Source organism: Pocillopora verrucosa, chromosome 1, assembly GCF_036669915.1.
Source record: "Pocillopora verrucosa isolate sample1 chromosome 1, ASM3666991v2, whole genome shotgun sequence".
NCBI lineage: Eukaryota > Metazoa > Cnidaria > Anthozoa > Scleractinia > Pocilloporidae > Pocillopora > Pocillopora verrucosa.
The window spans coordinates 18,639,176-18,657,469 of NC_089312.1; the positions used below are offsets into that span (position 1 = coordinate 18,639,176).

Genomic DNA, 18,294 nt, shown 5'->3' on the forward strand with positions numbered 1-18,294 from the left:
GCCTGTTGCATCATTGGCAGCCGCTCATGGAAAAAGTTATTGAAACATCCAATAATGACAGGTTGAAAAATAGTCCGTTGCTCACAAAGGTGTGGTAAGGTAACATACGGCTGGATTAAGGTTCGCACATCGACGAAAAAATAAGCCATTTTATATGACGGAAATTCTTTATTTCAGCTTGGCTTGATAGCTGGCTTGACAGACTATCTTACTTTTATTGGACATGACAACATAGTACTCAGGAAACTCAGATAACGGTCGATACGAGCAAAGAAAGTGTTAAACGAAATGAAACAAATTTTAAGTGAGAAATGAACAATAAACAGATTTTGTTTATCTAACCTGAGATTATTCTCAGAGCGTCAAAGGAAAAAACACTTAATAAATTTGTGTATTACAAACTTAAGATTTTTGAAATGGTTTTACACTCTATTTACGAAAAGAATTATGATTCTTGATGATTAAATCCAGCCCGTTGGTTGTAATTTTCCTCGCTTCGAAAACATGGGAAATAAACAATAAGAGAATTGAAAGAAAATGCGTTGCATGCATCCGTCGCTTCCATGCAATCATTCAATCACCAGTTGTCGTTCTCGCAGAAAATGCAAATTAAAAACAACGATTGCGAGTTGAAACATTTTTTCATGTTGACGTCTAGCTTGTAGCTTCGAGGACATTCACGCCTTGTGAATGGACGTGGAACTTTGAGCACAGGAATCCAAGGATACATTCGGCAAAGATAGTTTCGAAAACCTTACCGTTACAGTTATTAAAGTGTAAGATAAAAATGAGACCTGCAGCAGACGCGTATTATATGATTGTTTTGCTCGTAAGGTTTTTTACTGGTTTATCATGCTATTGATAGGGAAAAGCATTTTTAAAATATAGCAGTTAAAATCAAAATAATAACAGAACTGTTTAGACAACCACGTTTAAATTAAACGTGAATTAAAATGTTGAGGACTCGACAAAGAATAGCGAATATTCCGGTTAAGCATCATAGACTATACCCTCAATTTTCACAGTTAATAGGTATTTTGCTAACACGTTGTCATGAAGAATAACAAGCTTTAATTTAATTTAACATCTATGAAGGTCTTTCAGCAAAACAAGATTGTAATATTATCCGACTGTTACGATTACTCTGCAGGTTTGTCTTCAGCTTGTTCTTCTTTATTCGCCTCTTCTTGACTTTCCTGTGGTTTTTCATCCTCTTTCTTATCTTCATCCGATTTTTCTTGTTTTTCAGCTGCTTTTTCTTCATCTTCTTCCTTTTTTCCATCTTCTTCCTCCTTCTTGTCTTCATGTTGGGCCCAGGGTTGCAGATCACCTGAGACCAGCAGACCAAAGATCACAATACCAATGATGTACACGATCGCTGTGATCCAAAATACAATGCGCCACTCGCCAGCGGTCTGCAAACGACAGCGATATTATTAAGCAGCGCGAAGTCATGCACGTTCTCTTATTTTGCCCTGGGGAGTTCACAAATCTGATATTTCTGAAAATCTGGTAATGATTATTAGCAAATGGAGACTCGGTGACTTCCACGCTAGGATATTCAAGTTTGGAACTCTGAAATTGTCATAGAGAATGGCTTAATGTCTCCCTCAGGGAAAAACTTTTACGTTTAAGAGTCCATTTTTCGCCTGGAAGTAGAAATTTACTTGTCCCCCACCCGCTGAAAGCGTAGATTTCTTTAATTAAATTGACCTTAAGCAGTAGAAGACCTCGCAGATGAAAGCCGTCAACCAAGGAAACTTCTCATTTATTGACAAAATATTTCTTTGCTTTCAGATGCACTTTACCTCATAAGAGGTGATTGTTTACCTTGTTAGGAGTGACAATTCCAACAATCTGTGGGCTAATGAAGCCCGGTGACGCACCAAAAACATTAGTCACACCCATTATGACGCCTGCGTACTGAGGCGCAATATCAAGGATGTTGACGGCATAACCTGAAGCATTCAGACCCGTGATACCCACACCAATGGTAAGAAAAGCAACGGCAAGAGCCGGAGTCGTAGCATATCCTGTTATCAAGATGAAGATCGAAGCTGTGGTACAACCTGTAGACGAAAACAATATGAATTTAACTGTCGTAGAAACTGAAGCGCAACATGCATCAGATTGCTAAACAGCAAGTAGCAATGAGAAAGGAGTATCAGGTGCAGGTAACTGGGAAAGAAACTTTGTCTTACCAAAGGTAAAAACGCATCTTCTCGTGTTTCTAACGGACATCTTGTTTTTAATGAGCCAATCCACCAGAATACCTCCGGCAGGTCCAACAAAAGCTTTGACAACATATGGCAACGCCGCCAGAAACCCAGTCTGTGTAAACAACACGAAGAATTTTCCTCCTTTCATGATTGGGCAAAAAAAAAGTTTAAACGTCTTTCGCATACATATTGGCAAATGGAATGGCAAAATTTCCCATCCCCGGTGATCGTGTTTCTAAGTGTGTGTGGTGACAAAGTATTTCAATTTTTCATTGACTCCTAACTCTCGTTACTGATACATACATACCTTAGCAAGGTCGAAGTGCAAAACCTCAATGAAATATTTAGGGAGACAGATCAGGATGGTATACATGCCCCAGTCTGCAGTGAAATTAGCTGTGACGATGGCCCACACGGGAAGTGATGTCAAAATCGATTTCCAAGGAACCTGGCCTTTCTAAAATAGCAGATGGCAGACTTCAGTTTTACTAACTTTGTCCCGGTATATTGATTTATTTTTTGTTTTTTAGAGCCTCAAAGTCCAGTAGCTAAAGCACCTGACTTCACCAAATCAAGAGGTCCAGCTTGGAGCCGTAGGTGGTCGTTGTGTTGTGTTTTTTATTTAGAATGAGTAACAAAAACTTTTCAGGGAAACTCAACGAAAAACGCGGAGGTGGCACTTAACTAGTACATACCGCTCAGCTAGTAAGATATATATCACGTGGTCATTTTCAGGTACTAACGACCCCTTTACCTTAGCCTGGGGTAGCTTCGCTATACTCTCCTCTATATAGTCTCTTTCTTCAGGAGTGATAGTAGGATGCTCTGATGGAGAGCCATGGATCGCTAGTTGCCATATAAAGAACCAAAGAAGACCAATTGCTCCTAGATCATTAACAAAAACATAAGAGGTGATGTATTTAAAATGAATTTCCACAAGACCTCTGCAAGACAGGGTAGGATGTAAGGCATCACACCACTGAGAACTGAAAGGAACAGTTTAAAATGATGGTTCGATTACGTGTTGATATAGTGCGAAAAAACAGCTTGCGGAAGGGCATAATGGCTAAAGTAAAACGTAAAATCGCAAATTCTAACGTTTGAGTTACGAGTTTAAAGGAAAAGCAAGGTAGAGCTACAATAGTGAAAGATAAGGTATCATTCAATTTTATGTTCTGTACTTCTTACCAAAGCAGTAGAACACGGAGGCCCATCCCCCATCAAATCCATATTTAGACATAATGCCACTCAGTGGCATAGATAGGATAGTACCCACTGGACAACCTATCACGTGATACAAAAAAGAGAGTTATGAATTGCTGGCAGCAAAAATGCTCGGAGGAAAATATGATTTTAAAAGGTTTGGGCGTTTTTCAGAACTAGTCTTCAAATTCTTGAACACTTCGCCACGCCAACTTTCACATCAAATGATGTATTCCCAGGGTGAGGATTGATTGATTGATTGATTAATTGATTGATTGATTGATTGATTGATTAATTGATTGATTGATTGATTGATTGATTAATTGATTGATTGATTGATTGATTGATTGATTAATTAATTGATTGATTGATTGATTGATTGATTGATTGATTGATTAATTGATTGATTGATTGATTAATTGATTGATTGATTAACTGATTGACTGACTGGCTAATTGACCGACTGACCGATCGACTGATTGACTGATTGATTGAGTGATCGATTAATTGATTGAGAAGCAAGTTTTAAGTGAAAATTACGTCAGGCAGAACGTAAAAGGGTGCCCGGCTGTAGAGGGTAAGTCAATCTAGTTTTTTATAATTTGTCACTTCTTCCAGACTGCACATTTAATCACCTGCAACGGTTATGGTAAAAAGTCGAGTTCTTTCAGATGGTGGTGCCCATTTGCTCCAAATTGCGTGGTTACACGGGAAAAGAGCACCCTTTGAAAATCAAAATAAGACAGAAGTTTAATGAGAATATGGACGAGATTTTTAGCCACTCGTGACTTAAATCTTTGAGCCTCTCTCGTACATGCCATATGGTCGAGTGACTAGGGGTGAAAAACGATATGCGTTACTCTTACTAAACAGAAATATTAGAACATGAAAAATTTCACCTCGAAAGTCAGGCTCTTGTTCATATCTCTGGAGGGTTACCTACTGACGGCTTGTGGGTTGTCATTGAGTGAGAGAAGATCTTAGCAAAGCCACTTTTGATTGGTAAAAACTACGTAAAACCCGCATAATATGCAATAATTGAGAAGACTAGAACCATGAGTTGCATTGAACGTCGCAAGAATATGATTCATCGATACTGGAGATTGTCTCGATGCTTGTTTGCTTGTAGAAAACACCCTGTAATTTGTTCACTTACCAAAGCCAACCCTTCTATCACCCTGAGAGTAATTAGAGCTGCGACACTGGTGCGCGCTGCAATTGGTGTGAGCATGGTGAGTATTGAGGCGATCCCGAGACAGATCCCGAACACGCGGGTTCCTCCAAACCGCTGACCTAACCAACCGCCTGGGATCTGCATAGCAGTGTAGCCATAGTAAAACGCTCCAAGTATTGTGCCTTTTGGGAAAAGAAAGAAAAGGATTCATATTGGTCTCGTGTCCTTCTCAATTTATTTCATTTCAGGTGTTAGGCACTCATAAACCTTTATCATTTATGATATCAATCATGGGGATTCGACATTTGGAACTTTATTTACTAGATATCTTTATTGACTGGCCCCCGGTTTACTCTAAATTCAAAGCTGCCTGGAACTGATTTGATTTGATTGTTTAGTAACCTAAATGTTTAGGAGCCGTTTAAACAGTTCCTCTGTGTTTATAATAAATTCTACTTGACAAAAATAGTTTTTTTTTTTTAATTCTGAGATATGTTACCTTGAAGCTTTGAACTCCATTCAAATTCAGCTTTCTTTAATCGAGAGAAAAAAAAACATGTTACTTTCGAGACAACGTGTAATTGTTTAAACATGTATTCGATGGACGCTACAATGTATGTTCTGGAAATACAAGAAGGAAACAAACCTTCTGTATGGTAAATCCATTCTGCTCCACAGTGTGGTTATTGCACATGGCTCCTATTGCTACACTAAGGTTCACTCGGAGAGCGTATTGCACACAGATACCAAGAAAGATCATGATGGCCACTACATATCTTTTGGGAAAACTGGATTTTTTCGTGGAATCCTTCTCGTCTACCCCCTCGACGGGATCTGGTCGAGGTTCTTCGGTGTCCGCCATTATCAATTCGCTATTTAAAGGAGATGAATACGAGTTATATTTATTAAAACCCTCTTTGCCGACAGACCGATCGACTGATACCAAGCAAGTGCATAATTAGCTGGTCTGCTAACTGTAGCAGGTCAACAGACCGTCTGTTTGACCGGTTCAGTCGACTTTACCATCGTTGTAGGCCTTTTTGCACGATTTACCCTCTTTCTCACACCTCACGCACTGACCGTGACTCTACCATCTAGTCATTGGGACCTTCATTCATTGAGAAGTACTGATCCGTACCAAATTACTAGCTCTTAACTTAACCTGTAAAACAGCAATTAGATAACCTGATTGCTTTTCTTGTACTAAACCCTCCCTGATACATTCTACAAAAGGTGGGAAACTGATTTGTCAATAAAGTCATTTACAATTATTTCAGTGCCGCTACTAGGCTTCAAGGCTCCCAAACATCTCTAATATGTTTCTCTCGTTAATTAAACGTAACAAAATTGTATTCACCTTTGTTAATTTTATCATTCTTACTTTTAATGTAGTTTTACCTAGTCGTATCTTTTTTCTCGTTTTAGATCAAAAGATCAAGGCACATCAAGTTTAACTTTGTTTGAACTGGTACCATGAGACCTCGACAATCAAAACGCGATGAAGACTAAGGTTTTACTAAGATAACTTTAAACCACCTAGATGGTTTTAGATACTGCTAGAGAAAGCTAATCTAAATATCTCTTAGATATGCGCTAGAATTGAACATAACTTAAAATAGAAGTTTTACATTTTCACCGCCCGTTTGAAACAAGCTAAATTATTTAACAGCCACCTAATCCTTCGTTCCTTATATCATTTCTTGTTTTCGTGGTTGCTTTAAACGTCTGATTCACGGCTAAGTTCAACAAAATTCAATTCTTCAATCCCTTCAATAAAAATTAAGAAATCAAAAAGATATTTCTTCACAGTAGCGTTCTTTGGAGATACCCTGATTCGTAAGTAACTATACCAGTCAAAGATCAATTATAACCAGTGGTTGTATGGTTCTGATGCTAAAGGAAGAGTTCTCAAAGGTCATACAAGCCACTGAAAAATTGAGGAAACGTCAAGAAGAAACACTATGAAGTTTTGTCACTTTTGGCTAAGAAAGAATGAGTATAATTACCTTTGAAGATATCCCTGTGAAGCAGTTATTGTTTTATTCACAGTAACAGGTACATCTCAGCTGCAAGACATTCGCCCTCTTCTCGGTCCAGATCTGAATTTCAAAAATTTATCACTAGACAAGTCTTCTCTCGGTATCAGGAAAATATTGAATTTTCCTTTGACGTGCGTTGAGTCCTTCGCCAGTTGGCTCTTTTCACTATTAAAAGTCTTTTAAACGGATCAAAAACTCAGGAAGAAACCTGCTTTGAGTAAATAGCCCGCCTCTTCTCGGGTTTCCTTGTCACTATTGCCAATATTATTAATATTTCATTAAAAACACTGACGGCGTTAATGAAGCGTATCAACCGAAACGAAAGTATCCAGTAAGAAAATTTACCCACCAAAAAATTCACGTTCAGTCGAAATCGGACCGAGAAAGATTACAAATTGCAAAGAATTAGTCCAATACTTTATTAAAGATATGTTTGAGTGGAAATTACAACTTAAACGGTGAGCAAAATGTAATTCCCCATTCCACGGTAACATAAACTCGGTTAAATTGTAAGTCGGAATCCAGAGGGTATTAGAAATTTCGCCGGGATATTGTCGAATAAAATCTTTCAGGGTTAAAGATATTGAATATAGTCTTAGGACGATCATCACTATGTTGAGTAAGTAGCTTGACAATAAAAGTGGCTGTTTTTCCTCTGCTATTGTTATTATGGCGAGAGAGTCTCACTGGAAATAACATGATTGCTAGTAATCAAATGCCAATTTGTATTTTAAGCACCTTGTGCTAAGAAAGCATTAACGTCCTCATAAGTTAATGTTGTCATCGAAAACTTCTTTGGTTAGGAAGTAAAATATTATTTCGAATCCGTATTGCCTAGCTAGTTATTAACTCTTGGAAGACTGAGCGTTGTCAGGGAAACGCGTCTCCAAAATAATCCTAAGACAGTACATGTCATTTCCAGTACTTTCCAATAAGCCATGTTATGATCTTAACATGCTGTTTTTAGCAATTTGGCATTTCAGTGCTGGGCAGCAAACTACCTAGGTTATCAAAATTTATCAAAGTTAACGTAGTCTTAAGAAAAGCATTTTTCAATCGAGATAATAATTAGAAGCTATTCACATGGAATGAAGAAGAACCTACCACTCGGAACCTTTAGAGGGTAACAATTTTTCGCTTGTTGCACGAGCACGAAAGAGGTTTTCTTAATGAATCACTCTCTGAAAACGCATCCTCTTAGAGGCTGTTTTACGCGTATGAAAAAACCCATAGTAATGGGAAACCCTTGAAGGAAAAATTGATTTCAATTTGTTTCACAAGAAAATTCGGTTTTCTTAAACAACGATTGGCGAACACATCTTTAACACAAAAGGAATGTTATCTCCTTTGAGTCAAGTCCAGTGGGAAAAACCCGCAAGGTGTATAACAGTGAAATATGCAATGCTTTTCTTTCATATTGGTTAACACTATATTCAACACTAGGATGATTCTCCTCCTGAAATCTTCCTCCCGCCGTGTAAACGGCTTTACTGAAGATCACTGACAAGAGTGTGTTTGTGCACGACTGTATGCAGTGGTGTTCCTTGGCAGAGGCGTGGCTAGACAAGCGAAGCGATTGGGTGCCGTGAACTTCTCCTTCTGAGAATTTCTTTAAGTCAACTATTTACAAACCCTATCATTTGGGTGGAGAAAACGTGCTACTCCGCCAGAAGAATCAGCAGAGCGTAAATATTTTCCAGTAATTGATACTCATCTATACACGGGAAACTTTCCAATGTACGAATAAGTATCAAGCACTGTAAAAGATTTTCGTGAAACATCCCCTGTTCACACACTGCTCGTGCAAAAAAATGTAATTTTTAGTAAAACACGGTGTGGATATCGATACGACAATCTGGCTGGTATAGGTATCCCATGGGTGTAGCACAGTTTAACCCCCACCCCATCCATTTAAACATTTCTTGCTATGGTCTGCTTGATATATTTATTTTTAATCAGTTATGTTTTCATGAAGCCGAGTTGGAGAGATAATAATGCATGCGCACAATTTAACATGATATCAATCTGGCTCATAACATATTTCCAATTTGATCAAGTCAATGTCGTTCTGATGATAGCAAAGGGTAAATGCACTTCAGATGAACGATTGAAATAAATATTACAGTTGTTCATTCACAGGATGCTGAGAACCAGTTATTTGTGTGGGGTGCGAAACCTCGTTCACTATGATAATATTATTTTCAGTGCATGGCAATAATTTCCGGTAAGCCTTTTGGAAATCGCGGTTTGATAGCCAGTAGATGAGAGGATTGATGGAACTTGACGTGAAGATCAGAAACCCGTTGAGCATGAAAACTCCACGTGGTAAATTCCCGCCTCCTGTGAACGTGTCTGCAAAATCTATGATGGAGACTGGAAACCAACACAAGCTGAATCCCAAGGTGGCGAACATCATCGTCCGGGTGGCACGAATTTCGCGCGCCTTTCTCGACTGTCGATTGGCTTGACCAGAATTGTCTTCCATTTGCGCGACTTGTCGGTTGTTTGCCCTTATCGCCATGATGCATTTCGTGTAGCTGAATCCGATAAGTCCTAGTGGAAACGCAATGAACAGAAGCTGGACGATCGTGGTGTAAATCAAGTTGACGTTGAAGGGATATATACAGAAAGCTTTGCCTCCATTAAAAGCGTAATATCCCCAGCCCGTTAAAGGAGGAACACTTGCAATACTTGGTAAAATCCACAGAAAGGCAATCATGCAAATCACGTTTCCCTTGGTAAAGATGGCTTTGCAATCAAACGGTCGGCAAATGGCGAAGTAGCGATTTAAAGCGATCACCGACATATTAATTTGCGAAACAATTCCAAACGAAAACATGAAAAACCCTTGAAGATCGCATACCACTGCGCTGAACGGCCAATCCCCTGAGATAAGCACGCACAGTGTTAGTGGCATACAAACAACCGCCATTAAAATATCGCTCACCGCCAAGTTTGTAACAAACATGTTTGACACAGTTCGGAGGGCAGGGGTCCGGAGAACAGCCACACAGATCATAACGTTGCCAAAGAACGCTAATGCAATGAGAACAATGAGGGCGGTTAATTCCAGGACCTTAAGTGGGATGCTGCGTTGCGCTAAGTCTACCACTAACTGTGGATATTCGTCCAACGAGGCCACCATCGTTGCAAATGCCTTTTCACTATTAGCTCTCTAACTCTAAACTGTAAACAAAAACAACATTAAGGAAATAAAAATGAAATAAGAATATAAATGTTTTTGTTCTTTCAATTAGAGAGGGACAAAAAAAAAACCTCTGAGTTCCCATAAGAAACCGAACTACTCGACCCTTCAGATTCTGCGCTTTAATGCTTTACCACTGAGCTACAGAGAACTATGTGGAGAGCTACACCATCACCAGGTTCACACATGACACGAGTCCTGCATACTGCCAAGATCAACGATGTCCAAACCCACGTATGAGTAAACAGAAAACGAAAAGCGGTAAATTCTGACCTCGTTAATGAAAAAAATGTACAGACACACACGCCAACTGAACATAGTGAAAGAAGGCCTCTGATGAAGTAACAACAGGAAAAGCACTACCCTTGCTTGTCTTGGTCTGACCTAATTAGGAATACCTCATGAAGCTACGTTCACTTCTAATAAGAAAAGAGGCACAGGCGTTTATCTAAGATCCATTGGCCGCCTAATTGGTTGCAGCAGGCAGAATAAATATAATAATACAACATCAAACATACTTCTAGAGCTTGGTCGCGTAATCGACCGAATAAGTGCGTACAACGGAGAAAGTAATTTTGAAACTAAACGAATTAGTTCGTACAACTAACGAAGTATCGCAATTAGAGCCGATCGAAGACGTACAAACAACTAAACATGTGGCGTTTAAAACTGAGCGAGTACTAAATGTACACAGAGAGATTTCACAACATACTGAAACATCTGTACAACGAACTAAATGACATTTACTATTGACCAAGTGGGTGCGCACAACTTGTGGACTGATGTTTACATTTGAAAGGAACTGACAGGGTGGTGTTTATAATTGATAGACAAATGAGTGCGTTATGTCCACAAATGTATAATTAAGAGTGAGGGCAAAAGATTTCTCTTGACGGAAAAAAAGGAAAAGATTCATATCAATCTATAAATTTAGTTTTTAAATAATCTGCGCGCCATACACATCTGCAGACTTGATTCTCTTTGAAATCCTAGGTTTCAATTTGTTAGACCGGAAGTAAACAATGCTGCTTTTTTACATCCCATTGGTCCATTGGTACCAAGAAAAACAAACCCAGTCAGTCCGTTCCATAAGCATTTTTGATATATTTTCAGTCGATCAGTAATATTTTTAAGATCAAGTGCTCTTTAAACTTAATTCTCCTTGAAAAGAAAACTAAAGCTGACCACAAGGAGATGCTGATAAGAATACAGTCCTAGTTATTTGAGTAAAATATCCGAAGGAAGGTTACATGCAGACAAAATGTGCTGAATGCACCTGCCCCTGACCCTAAATCAACGGATCTGAGAAGGAAAACTTCGAGTGATCTCGCTACTCCATGATCAAATCATAGTAAAAAGACAAACTGCCAAGCTCTTTAATGACAAATGGAAATGTCTTATTTCAAAATATTTTGTTCCAGAAATTTTTCCATCACCAACGTCTCAATAGGACAAATAAATTTACCTACTTTTAATCAATGTTCTCATGTTTTTAAAATTTTTAATCAGTAGCACCTAGCATTGATTTGTCTATTGTAGTCTTCAAAGTGGCAATTTTCTTTTTAAATGGTATCTACTTTACTGTATGTTTTGTTTTATTGTACGTAACTTATAGATTTTGAGACACCCGCACACTCAGACCAGAAGAAAGGCGTCAAATTTTCAGTAAGAATCGGGCTACTCGTTGGGAGACGAATAGCAACAAAAGATTATGTCTCTTTTTAAACCTATATGTATACCCAATTCAGAAAGAGTACAAAACCTTATCATTTAAGGGGATCAAAACCATACCCTAGAGGGACACACACGCCTACAAACTCTGAATAACATTCACTCTAGCTAATGTTTTCTGATTTAAATCACTTTTAGCGCCGTTTTATTTCGGCTCCATCGAGGGAGATGATAGGAGAGCGACAGCTGGGGTATGGTTTGGGAAATACGAGAATCAAACTAACTTACCTAAGTGATTTGGGCAAACAAGAAAAAATACACTCAGTGACACAAAAAGAATAGTAGCAGCGACATAGAGACCAAGAAGTCCATTTTGATGACTGCTCTTCTTACGGTGTTTCTCAATTTACCGAGAGTTGCGATAAATCTTAATTTCATAACGGAAAGAAAAATATAAATTAATGTAGTCTGTCAACCATTGAGCGTGTGACAACACAGTCAATGACCAATCAGATTCCGAGAACTACACACTGATTAGTCAAAACAGTAAACAATCTTTATCTCGATAACAGATTTTCGACGAGCAATTTCAAAAAATGACAGCTTATTTTTACAAACTTTCATTAGTTTGAATCAAAAGCTTACGGTAGCTACATTGGATTCATGCACATATTATATCTGCCAGCCCTTTCCAGATTTTGATTATCAATGATTTCTTCGTCTTTGGCCAGTTTCAATCGTGGAAAATGCACGTTTCACTTAGCCACTTGAACTTTTTCTTGTGTGTGCGGAATCGTTGCTTGAGTTTAGTTTTGGTCACTTTCCCTCAGGGGTAATTTGTGTTGCATTCATAAACTTCCCCAGATCATTTCTTCCGATCTTAATTTCAAGCGGCAAACTAACGAGCTAATGACAAATAGGATATGTGGCAAAACTGGCCTTGGAAAAAGCTGTTTCTTATGTTATGAGTTCAGCTTTTTTAAAAACAAGCTTCTCCTAGTTCCATCCTTTCCCTTTTAACGTAAAAATCTGTTGAAGTGCTGGAAAATAAAGCATCCTGATCATCGGCAAAAAATGAAAGTAATTAAATTATCACTTGTATTTATGATTTCAGATATCGAAGGGAAAGCAATAGATTGGAAATCAGCCTGCGGATTTAAAACTCAGACCGGTTATCTGTTTATTCTGAATGAAACATCCAATTAAAGAAATTTTCTTTATCTTCCATTATTTCAGATTTCGGTTAATTTTACTGAAAATTTTAATGGCAAACCCCTTTCATTCCCATGAATTTTTCATCTAAATTATTGACAGTGACATAGTCAGCTACATGGAACATGATCTTCACATGTGTGAAATCCACCTTTGTCTTCATTATTATGACAATAAGTGAAACTTTTTTTTTTCATTATTATGACAATAAGTGAACCGAACTCGTGTAAGTTAAAGTCTTCGGTCAAAAGGTCATAAAATCAGACATATCGGTGCATTTAAAATTCAACATATCTACGAAATCCAAGAAAACTTCCCCCAAAAATCGTTTCTGATTCGATCATCCGTTGTTATTAATCCTAATCCATAAACTTAAATTCAAATCGATCATTAAATATGGATTTGTTTGCCAAACCAATTATTTTCGACGCATGCAAGACGAGATTCGTGAAAATAGGTTTCATTTCTACATGTTTTTCATTACTTCATTAATACCCTGATCAAATCGATCATTAAATATGGATTTGTTTGCCAAACCAATTATTTTCGACGCGTGCAAGATGAGATTCGTGAAAATAAGTTTCATTTTTACAAGTTTTTCATTACTACATTAATACCCTGATCAAATTGATCATTGAATATGGATTTGTTTGCCAAACCAATTATTTTCGACGCGTGCAAGATGAGATTCGTGAAAATAAGTTTCATTTTTACAAGTTTTTCATTACTACATTAATACCCTGATCAAATTGATCATTGAATATGGATTTGTTTGCCAAACCAATTATTTTCGACGCATGCAAGACGAGATTCGTGAAAATAGGTTTCATTTTTACAAGTTTTTCATTACTACATTAATACCTTAATTTGCACAGAAAGAGAACGAAAATACACTCAGTGGAGGAAAAAAATGCTGCACTTAAAACTGCATCTATATTTGCTTCTGCAAATTGAACACTGGCAAAGTTGCTTGATGAAATGTTCACGAACAACTTTTAGAAAAGTCTTGAAATTTGAATTGTTCTTCCGATCTTTCTCCTAATGAAGTGAGCGTGTACAATTTACAATTAAAACAATGACAAATTGAAGATTTTAACGGCACAATTATTCCCCCCTGATGTTTCTGAAACTGTTCTTCATATAGGAAATTGATAAACAACATTCCAATTACCGTCAAAATTTGCGTGAAATCTATTATGAAATGTGGATATCTAACTAAAATTTCCAACAAAGGGGGTGGAAGAACTCTGGATCGCAAAACACGCAAATTTCTGAATTTGACACGAAAAACATCCTCTGAATGAGAGGAATTCTCTATAAAACTTGTGATTTTTATCCCTGCCACTAAAAAAAATATACATAAAATTAATGGCACTGTCCACTATTGAGAATAACAAAGAGTAACTTAACCTTTCGAAAATTGTCCTCGAATAAGACTATGGACACCCCTCTGTTGAAACTTTCCTCGCATCCTGTCTGCCTATCGTCGACGTAATGGAGTCTAACCCCTCCTCAATTTCGGTCTCATGTGTTTTGGCGATAAACAGGGCAACGGCTGTCTGAGAGCCTTTGACATGTCATTCTCGCTATTGGGACTTGTGCGGCCAGGTTACTGAGTTGTTTGCCACGTAAAGGAAAGAACTATGGATCGAGAACACAATTACATCCTATAGTCACTCGAAAAAATAAATAACTTTTAAAAGCCTGACCGGGTTATTTGAACGGTGGCTATTGCTATCCACTGGATAAATCTCTACCCCGTGGATAGTACAATACATTTTTTGTGTGGCTTGATAGCGAGTTATCCGTTTGCCTCTGAATATTCCTCAGTTTAAATTGTTCAAAAAGTGATTAGATTAACGCTATTGCGCGAAAATAAAATAGCTACAGGTATATTCAATTCCTGCGAATGAGAAGCCAATACGTTGTTTCTTTATATTTCATTGCGATTTACAATCGAACGCAGAGTTTACATTTAAAATCATAAATCACAACAAGGAAGTTTAAGGTATGATATCAGTAAAACAGAACCAGTCCATCGCAGGTAGTGACTGTCAGTCGCTAACAGATACAATTGTAAGTTCCGAGCGGGGGCAGTGTGACTTGGCAGCGTTCAGACGAAGGTAATGTTTCATTTCATATCCAAACAAATGGATCGTCCATGTGGTGGAATAAAAAAAATCATTCGCTTTGTAGATCTGTCCGTAATGATTACCTAAAACCAAACTGGATGCAAGTAATTAAACCTCTCTTCAAATTTTAGATAGAAAACATCTAGTTTTTAATCTCAGTAAGGGCTCGTTCCATAAGATTCATGTAAGAACAAGTCTTATTACAGATCGAGGTAGCGTGTCCTGTTAGGCGGCGAAACCCCATAACTATGTGTGCTCATCATAAAAGCCTTCTGGCAAATACATTAACAGACACAGCCTATTCAATAATACCCTGCAGGAAACTGAATGGTTATTTTGAAAAACAGAGGAAGGTCTCCTTCTAGAAAAGCATTAAAATTTGTGTTTGACCATCCCACCATTCACACGAAATCTACATCTTAAATAGCCTGAATGCATGTGTTCAGGCAACCAGCTGGGCTGATAAATTTCATTCTCTCTGAAATTTGTGTGTTCCAACAATTAGTGGATTAATATTTTGTACCGTTTCAGTCCTCAGTGCAGAATATAGACTGAAATTTTAAAAAAAGTTAAAAATTGGACAATAACGTACAATGAAATTTTTTTTCCAAAATATATTTTTTCCTGACGTCGTTCCTCAGCGACTTAAAACTCTATTTCAACTTATTTACCTTGATATTAAAATGAATTTTTGCGAAAACTTTAATTTCCTTTTTCCTCAGTGAGTCATACGTTTGTGAGAACTCACTTCCACAGTCTCTGGACATCGCAAATTAAAAATGAGAAGGAAAATATAGCTGGTGAAAGAAGAGAAGTGTTGAACTTCCATATTTTTGTTTGCAAATAGTGAATAAAACTTGATGGTCTGAATTTGCGACCACTAAGTCGCTAACGCGCGACTAAAAGTTACTGCATGTGGGCGACCAGAATTTAAATTTTAATGCAACTTATTCTTCGGGTGAGCCAGCGCTCAAGGAACGAAAGGAGAGAAGTGTTGAAATTCAATGTCTGCGTTTGCAAATAGTGAATGAAACTTGTTGGTCTGAATTTGCGACCACTAAGTCGCTAATGCGCGAATAAAAATTACTGGATGTGGGCGACCAGAATTTAAATTTTTAACGCAGCTTATTCTTCATGTGAACCAGCGCTCAAGGAACGGAAGGCAAATCTTTTTTCTCTCTCTTCGTCTTTTTTCGGTGCGCTTCTTTCCACCCAAGTGAAGATCGTTCATCAATACCCACGAGTAGGAATATGTTACAAGCAAAATTGCAAAAATTTAACGAACTGGAATATTTCTTCTGAAGACGGCAAAAACAATGTCTGGTTGCCACTTGGCGCCTGCGTAGGAAAGTTAATTTCTTACCCCGAGGCCAGACATAAATTAAGAAGATATTTGTGAAAAACGTTTCAGAAAGCCAAGTGGTGTGGTTTTTTTATTTTGTTTTTTTTAATCATTTGGTTCAACTTTTTATGAAGTAGGCGAAGATAATTTCCGTTGACCATTAAACGGATGAAAATTTAAGAAGCCAAACAAAAAAAATAATTCTCCGGAAGTCATCTTTCTTGTGGCATAAAAAACATCAAGAACAGTGTGCATTAGTGTTCATAATCATTTTGAAATATTTCAGCGTCACAGAGAACAGATCACGTCATTATCCTCTCCTTTATATCAGATTCGCACGCAAAACAGTCTTTTAATGGCTTCGAAAGTAGTTCAACTAAAAAATATAAAAAGTTATTTGATGAAAAAGTGATTATACTGGCGCTCTGGCGTCATAATTAAATAGCGAGCGATAACAAAAGTCTTCAGTCTCAAGGAATATTCTAGGACCGAGCATATATTTTGCTTTTTGTTTTAGTTCCTTAATCATGAGGAAAAGTTTGCTTTTGAAAATATAATTACAAACAGCGCTACAAATAAGATTGTTTTACCACTTTTGGCTTCTTATGTCCTGACGTATTTTCTTAAGTTCCAATCTGAAGTTGCCTCTTCCAGTAGGTAGGTGAGTCTACAGAAGGAGATCTTGTGATAGGTTCACATCGACTTGCAAAACAGACGAATCTGAATTTAATCAAGGATTATCACTGACATATGTGCGAATTAATCGATACATTTTTCTTCTAATAAATCGAATTCAATTCATGCTAAGTTGTATTTTTGCCCCTTTACAGGTATATTTTTAAAAATGTTACCCATGCCTGGAGGATTTAAGACAACTTTCCTCTTTTTGCATGATCTTGACAAAAAATGTAGATTAAGTTCAGAGCCACCTTAAATCTTCGAAATATTGAGTTAGTTCTTTGCCTGCTGGTTGTTGTTTGATGTAGCACGAACTCGTTCAAAATAAGGGTCTTTTCGAATATATTTTTTGGCAACCTCTTCCCTGATCGATAAATTAACAAAAGATAGCAAAGACGTTACACAAATCCATTAACGAAGCAAAAAAATAGAAATCTGTATGTTGTTAAGAACGTTGCTAAAAATAGGGAAAAAATTTGTTGTCAATGTTGTCATTTTGAATCCAAGTTAATCCTCTAAATCCCTAAATACTTTCATCACTTTTTGATTCGTTTTTAGCTCTGTTGTGTCTTTTTCTACTCTAGCAAACTATACTTACATGTTTCCTTCTTTTTCAAGTCAATTACCCCTGACGCTACTGAACACCGACTAAAGATTGTTGTGCCTAACAATCCTTTTGACCCCTAAATCCTTAGAGCATTACCGCTGAATGAACACTAAGATATCCGCTTGGATATCACCATGCAGTTAAAAGCACATTATTTCAAAGGAGAGAAATCTCGATATCAAAGTAACCTTTAGCTCCTTAGAGGACAAAAATGAAAAAAAAAAGGAAAAAAAAAAGAGAAAAACAAAAAAGCAACGACGGTCGAGGACAACAAAATTAACAAGACTTACAAATGACAGGATCGGAACACTTAGGCTGGATTTTTCGGCACTGTCAAGCCGCTGCAATCTGTTAAATAAAGCATAAACTTCAGTGGTTCTTTATGAAACCGCATAAAAAGGAAAAAAAAAAGAACAGGAAGTCTGTTCAGCTAAGAGAAAAGAAACGGAAAAAAACAGTATGTCAAAAAGGCCTTTAAAGGTAAGCTGTCTGGCAAAGAGCCGCGTGAATAACCGGTAAGCCGGGTTGTAGTAACTAGTCAACCACCTCGTTCCAAAATAAGCTTGAAGACGTTTGAAGACTGATCTGTCGCTATTTTCCAAATGGCTCGACAATCCTTTCGCTTCGATGATCAGTGGCGAGACTAAAATGTGACTTGGCTGCCTCGAAAGCTAATGTTTTATTTCATACAGAATTAGATGGACAGCACACGCTTTCTTTCTTATTATTGACGTACGTGTAATTAATGAAATTGTGTCTACCATCACTGTGCTTTTAGCTTTTCAAGCTTAGAAAAGGTTCCGGCTTCTTTC

The 18,294-nt window shown here is 37.5% G+C and overlaps 2 protein-coding genes across 4 annotated transcripts; both read right to left on the bottom strand.

Moving 5' to 3' along the window:
• Window positions 1–164: 164 nt before the first annotated feature.
• Window positions 165–6,875, bottom strand: LOC131788739 (vesicular glutamate transporter 2). The gene is made up of 11 exons (XM_059105824.2): window positions 6,603–6,875; window positions 5,243–5,468; window positions 5,096–5,129; window positions 4,579–4,778; window positions 4,058–4,145; window positions 3,408–3,503; window positions 2,974–3,104; window positions 2,527–2,676; window positions 2,202–2,331; window positions 1,831–2,069; window positions 165–1,415 (listed from the first exon to the last, which is right to left on the bottom strand). Exons 2-11 carry the CDS (start codon window positions 5,456–5,458, stop codon window positions 1,140–1,142), a joined length of 1,560 nt encoding a protein of 519 aa, XP_058961807.1. The 5' UTR covers window positions 5,459–5,468; window positions 6,603–6,875; the 3' UTR covers window positions 165–1,139.
• Window positions 6,876–8,687: 1,812 nt separating this feature from the next.
• On the bottom strand, window positions 8,688–18,122 carry LOC131788721 (melatonin receptor type 1C-like). 3 transcript variants are annotated; one of them, XM_066173101.1, is made up of 3 exons: window positions 18,029–18,122; window positions 17,773–17,830; window positions 8,688–9,821 (listed from the first exon to the last, which is right to left on the bottom strand). In XM_066173101.1, exon 3 carries the CDS (start codon window positions 9,778–9,780, stop codon window positions 8,755–8,757), a length of 1,026 nt encoding a protein of 341 aa, XP_066029198.1. In that variant the 5' UTR covers window positions 9,781–9,821; window positions 17,773–17,830; window positions 18,029–18,122; the 3' UTR covers window positions 8,688–8,754. The 3 variants fall into 3 exon arrangements, 2 of the variants coding, with proteins under 2 accessions (XP_066029198.1, XP_058961889.1); XR_009340544.2 differs by lacking the exon at window positions 8,688–9,821 and adding an exon at window positions 14,263–14,364; XM_059105906.2 differs by lacking the exons at window positions 17,773–17,830; window positions 18,029–18,122 and adding an exon at window positions 14,134–14,160.
• Window positions 18,123–18,294: the final 172 nt, after the last annotated feature.

Excerpts from the sequence above, each read along its gene's own strand:
- LOC131788721 (XM_066173101.1), bottom strand. The coding sequence starts at position 9,780 with ATGGTGGCCTCGTTGGACGAATATCCACAGTTAGTGGTAGACTTAGCG.
- LOC131788739 (XM_059105824.2), bottom strand. The coding sequence starts at position 5,458 with ATGGCGGACACCGAAGAACCTCGACCAGATCCCGTCGAGGGGGTAGAC. Across the intron at positions 3,105-3,407 it reads CTCCGTGTTCTACTGCTTTG|GAGCAATTGGTCTTCTTTGG; the intron begins GTAAGAAGTACA and ends TTAATGATCTAG. Across the intron at positions 1,416-1,830 it reads GAATTGTCACTCCTAACAAG|ACCGCTGGCGAGTGGCGCAT; the intron begins GTAAACAATCAC and ends TGTCGTTTGCAG.